This window comes from Xyrauchen texanus, chromosome 1, assembly GCF_025860055.1.
Source record: "Xyrauchen texanus isolate HMW12.3.18 chromosome 1, RBS_HiC_50CHRs, whole genome shotgun sequence".
Taxonomy (NCBI): Eukaryota; Metazoa; Chordata; class Actinopteri; order Cypriniformes; family Catostomidae; genus Xyrauchen; species Xyrauchen texanus.
In genome coordinates, this window is record NC_068276.1 from 52,553,633 (window position 1) to 52,559,407 (window position 5,775).

The following is a 5,775-nucleotide window of genomic DNA, read 5'->3' on the forward strand; positions in this document are numbered from 1 at the left end:
GCTTCAACAAAGTATTGAGCAAAGGCTGTGAATACTTACAGACATGTCATTTTACATGTCATTTTTTTATTTTTAATAAATTTGCAAAGAATTCAAACAAACTTCTTTCACGTTGTCATTATGGGGTATTGGTTGTATAATTTTTAGGAAAATAATGAATTTAATCAATTTTAGAATAAGGCTGTAACATAACAAAATGTGGAAAAAGTGAAGCGCTGTGAATACTTTCCAGATGCACTGGATCTAATATTAAATATAGATATTTTATATCAAATGTTGGTTAAGAGTTCTTTGTTTTTGTCAAGGCCTGATAAATTGGTAGTTGACAATAGTCTATTTGTTTATAGCCTCACTTCAAGGAGAAATTTGAAGTATAAATGAAGATTATAAATGGCACACTTAAGAGTATTAACTTGTCAAAAATGAAAGGAATATCCTATATTTAATTTGTTTTAACCCAATTCAGCTGAAGCATTCCCCAAACAGGATAACCAAGTCATAATGACTCTGCTATGAAAAAAAAAAATGAAAAAAAAAAAAAAGATGTTTATTTACAACTTGAAAACCGATAGTCTACAACTGATTACAAAATGATAAAATCTACTCTCTCCCTCTTTCCATATTTTTTTAAGACAGGCAAAGAAAACAGGGAATTTCAAGTTTTGAATATAATTTTATATTTATGTGGAACACAGACAAAATACATGTCTTCATAACGTAAATAATTTCTTTCCTAGTTAATGAGTTTTTAAAGACCAGCATGAAATTCCATTCTAGGACATGAGGCATCCTTTCTCCAGTTTCTTCACAGAGTAGCTCTCCTTTCCACCACGTCCTTTCTGCTCTCATCTTTGACTCGCTGCATCCTCCTCCACCACTTCCCTGAGGAGCTCCACAGCTATCTGCCACAAACTTGGAGAACTAATGCCAATGACACACCCAGCGATTCTCTTCCCAGCATTGCCACTGCGTTTACTCTCCTCATCTGACCCTGTTCCCAGATCATCCTCCTTCTCATGAAACACCACAGCACGTCCCAGAATGGATTGACTCCCAAACAGCTTGCCCTCTGGGAGCTTTAGAAAACGCAGTATAATTCCTTGTTTGGAAACAAAGTTGCCTAAGTCTCCAGGATGGCCAGGATGGTCCACTCTATTTGGATTGTAATGCGGACCAGTACTGACACATCCTTCACTGAGGTCTCCAAACTGATGAATATGGATGGCATGGACTTGATGATTATCAGTAGGTAAACCACGGAGGTTGATAATGACTTCTAAAGTGCCATTGGGGAAGACCTGCTTAAAGAGAACTTGCCCAAAGATCTCTGGCTGGCCAGTTGGTAAATTGGGGATAGGGGTCACCTTACAAGTTGCATAGATTGTGTTGTTGAACTCCACAATTTCTGGTGTTGGAGCTTCGATAATCAAAACCAAAGGATTATCAGGGAACATCAACTTTCCACTTTGTATTTGCAGTGCCAGCAACAACAAAGGGAGTTTTAGTATAATTTTCTCCATGGTAAAGTCTGCAATGAAGAGAAGAATTATGCAACTGATGTTCTCTTTTCCAAGTTAAAATAAAAATAATTATTTCGGAATATAAGAATTATGCACAAATCACACAAAGGGGAAAAAAAATAAAAATAAACTCTTCCATCCTCTGAATTTAGCAAAGCCAGCTTCAACAGAGTGTAAGGAGTTGACTAGGTTGTTTAAATGTGCATTAGATTAAAATAGTGCAACCATATGAAAAAAATATATATATTCAAATTATATTTCAGTCACAAATGTGCTTTTGGAGGACACTGTACTGATACATGTACTGGCACGTTCTTGATATGCAAGAGGAAACATGTAATCCAAACTAAAAAATGTTTAATTCTGCACTAAAAAAAAAAAAATGTAGCCTTCATTTATGCATTTCAATTTCATAACAAAATGGCTTTAAATTGGATAGTATAATGTTTAACAAAATTAAATAAATCTTGAAAAATTTTGTTTTTATTTTATAAAAGATAATTACATTTAACTTAATTTTGTTAAATGCGTAAATCTTACAATTATCTTTTTGAGTGTGTATTGTAACCCCAAGATAATCGTTGTTTGAATGGTTTAATTATGCAAAATCTTGATAGTATGTTTTTCATGGACACTGCTAGTATATACACACACTAAAGAACCACAAAACCAAAGGAAAGACCAAAAAAAGCAACATAGCGGATTAGTCAACCCATTTGCACTAGCTGCCTACATGAACAATATAAAAATCGAGACACCTAAAAACAGTAAAGGCACATTACCGTATAAATGAAATGTTGTCCTAAAACAGTGTGCGTAGTAAGAATTGTGGTCACAAGATTATTATAAACCTTGTGCAACCCTGTGCTGGTGTTGAGAGTATGCCCTCTTGTAAACAAACTTTGTATTATTGATTGGTTGATCTTACGGGACCTTTTATGGAGTTTGCTGGTGAAATGCGAAGTTCTAATAAGTCCATTTCTTGTGAAGTATTTATAGGAGATTTTCAGCTCTCATAAGGGACCTGGTTACTGACTGTCATAAGTGAATACTTGAACATTCCTCGCTTTCAAGAAACCATTTCCAAAGGCAACCCTGACAGGCCCATTACATGGACTGTTAATCAGTTGTCTGTGAAAGTGCAAGTAAAAATGCACTGTAATTCAGATTTACACAGAGGATTGAAAAGGCTTGTTATTGTTAACTTTGTCTTCCCAATCACCATCAATTCCCAGCCTCAAGCAATGATCCATTTGCTATTATGATACTTGTTTGCCATGACTAGGCCGTGTAATTACCTGTGTCGATGGCATTGATTCTCATTTCAGTATATTGTCGTACTATAAAAGATGTACAAGAACTCAGAAGTATATCCCATTGGCTAAAGATGACCTCATTTGTCAAATGTCACCATTGTCAGTGTTTTATGAACCATATACTGGATAGAAATAAATAAACTTTTGATTAAATAAGCTTAAGATACAGCTATTACAATAAAAATAGGCCATTATAAAATATGGTGTGATCTTGGAGCAAGAATATTATCAGGGGCTTAGCCCAAACCTCTGTGGACATATATTGGACCATCCTTTGATGAAATATCAAATAAATAGTGGTTATAATAAAAGTTTAAATTTTAGATGACATCTGTATAGTAAATCTTTAAATATTTCTGAAACTTAAAGGTCCCACTAACTTTTGTCTCAGTACAATCGTACTTTAAATGTGATTAAAATGACATTCACATAAATATAACTACGGACACAAACTTGTGTTACACGTTAACTTTTGTAATTCAATTCATTTTCGCAGTACAACCACAAACCGGCACTTACCTCTCAAATCTGGCACGGAAACTTTCAATCTTGACGCCTTGACTACGCAACTTTTGCGGGGGAAAAAAACACGCAAGCGCAGAAACACAGCTCGCCAGCGAATTAAATTATGGTGAGCACAGTAACAAAGCTTACGAATACAGTTTGATTCTGCAGAACACGTGTGGATGAATAACAAACACTCGTAACCGGAAGGTCCCTCGCGCACATAACTAAACACACAAGCACGAGTTTAGTCTTTAACACACAAGAGTTCCCTTTCGAAAGGAGGGAACGAGTATTGCGTAAGTAGCTTACGCTATGGGAAAACTCAGTTTCTCGAGAAATATTGAAGTCTTTATGTAAAACGCATTGCAGCTGCACAGCAGACAGCAATGAGCGAGGCAGCTCGGTCATTGGCTGTGCTGCGGCAACTTGCTCGAACCAATGACGGGGCGACTCTGAACGCGTGACCAATGAGCGCGTTTCGCGCCCGCGCGCTCAGAGCCCACCAAGATGGGCGTGGCTAAGGCTATATATTAGGCGCCCCGTCATGAGAGTTCTTTGGATTTAATCTCCTTCAGCAAATACCTTCTCTTCGCTGGATCCTCCGGATTATTGGAGTCTTTTCGCCCGCCGTCGACAAGCCTACAGCAGGACTGCTACGAGGACGCCGGCGCCTTCAGCCGCCTTCAAAGCCTTCTGCTACGCCATCCGGCGCGCATCACCTTGATATCGTTTTACTAAAAGCTAGCCTACTTTGCAAGTGTTCGCCTCTGTGAAGCTTTTTGTCCTTTAGTGAAAGAGCAAATTCGAGGCGTTGTTTCAAATGCCTTCGACCTGCGCCTCGTGCAGACGCCCTCTTCCTGACGGGGACCGTCACATTTTCTGCACTCGCTGCCTGGGACCTGACCACGCAGAAGCTGCTCTCACTCGTGGCGGATGCCCCGAATGTGACTCCCTGGGCCTCACGAGCTGCGCGCTCGCTTTGCCGCCTTCGCCGCGAACGAGCCTGCTACCACCATGCTGCCATCCCCTCTGTTCGAGCCACGCAAGAAAAAGCGCCGCTCACGGAGGCCGCCAGAGCACGCGGACTTCAGTGACGTCACGCCGGGCCATTCCCCGCGTGCTCCACCACCACCCGAGGACTCCCTGCCGCCAGTTCAATTCACGCAGGCAGACCAGCACCCCTCCAGAGCGGTGGGTCTCGTCTCGTTCGGCGCGTCAGGGGACGCTGCATCCGACGACTGGCTGGGCCCAAGCGCTCCAGCTCGTCACAGAGCCGCCAGAGACCGCCTCAGCTGCAGCAGCGAGCCAGGGCGGCGCCTCCCGTCTCCCAGCCAGACCTGAAACGGACGCTCGACGCCGCTCGCGTTCCGCTAACCGAAAGCAGCCGCCTGAGCGACAGGGACCTCGGCCCAAGATCGTGCTGAACCTGGAGCCTCATAAGTCTTCCTAGCCATAGGAAGAAAAAGAGAGAGTGCGTGTCTCGCAAAAGCCGGACCACTCTCTCCAAAACGCGTAAAACATTACCCAGTCCCCTTACAGGCGGCTGGAAATGTCTGTACAGCAGACAATGGGCCAGTCACAGAACTCGCTCACCTGAAATCAAACGCCGTTTTAACGGCAACACACAGAAATCACAAAAAGAGTCATTTTCTGCCTGTGTCACTAAGGGGTCACGTGTCCACACTAAAGTGCGCATTCCCACATATCAATACTGTCCAAACAGTGCCGAATACTTCCCCTGCTCAAGCTGGATGCCCCATAAATGTGGATCGTGTGCCTATTGTCATGTATGCACCACTACACACAAGCACTGTTCCCACAGTTATAAACACTTCCCCAGTAAAAGCGGGAAATACTATAAAGGTAGCGCGCATGCCTGCTGTCATGCATGCACCCCTACACACAAACACTGTATGCATGCCCAAAAACCCCCCGCCGCGAGCAGGAGGCTTTATGAAAATGGCGCGCGTGCCTACTACGGTATATGCACCCCCACCCATAAGCGCTGCCCATACAGTTTCAAACAGTTCTCTGGCTCATGCCGCGAGCATCACAGATGCGACGCGCGAGCCAAGAAACTCCCCGCTAAGAACGGGAAGCTTTATGAAAGTGGCGAGCGTGCCTATTACAATGTATGCACCCCCACCCGTAAATACTGTCTATACAGTTTCAAACATTTCTCCAGCTCATGCTGCGAGCATTACGGAGATAGCGCGCGTGCCTGTAATCTCACACGCACCCCTGCACTCGGCACTCAACAAAGCTGCTCAGCGCGCTCCCGCGCTCTGAGAGCAATAAGCTCAGTGTTAGCACAAAGCAATTCGCCGGCAGGGCCCATACGTCACTGCGACACGCCCCCAGCCAGCATTCAGCCCAAATCTGTGCGAGCAAAAGCCTGGGAAAAAATCCCTGACATGCCAAAATGGGTTTTG

At 42.9% G+C, this 5,775-nt stretch overlaps 1 protein-coding gene across 1 annotated transcript; it reads right to left on the bottom strand.

Moving 5' to 3' along the window:
- Positions 1-638: 638 nt before the first annotated feature.
- Positions 639-2,411, bottom strand: sod3a (superoxide dismutase 3, extracellular a). The gene is made up of 2 exons (XM_052146472.1): positions 2,303-2,411; positions 639-1,528 (listed from the first exon to the last, which is right to left on the bottom strand). Exon 2 carries the CDS (start codon positions 1,518-1,520, stop codon positions 846-848), a length of 675 nt encoding a protein of 224 aa, XP_052002432.1. The 5' UTR covers positions 1,521-1,528; positions 2,303-2,411; the 3' UTR covers positions 639-845.
- Between the last annotated feature and the right edge of the window lie 3,364 nt (positions 2,412-5,775).

What these genes read in the sequence shown, in the direction of transcription:
- sod3a (XM_052146472.1), bottom strand. Translation starts at nt 1,520, where the DNA reads ATGGAGAAAATTATACTAAAACTCCCTTTGTTGTTGCTGGCACTGCAA.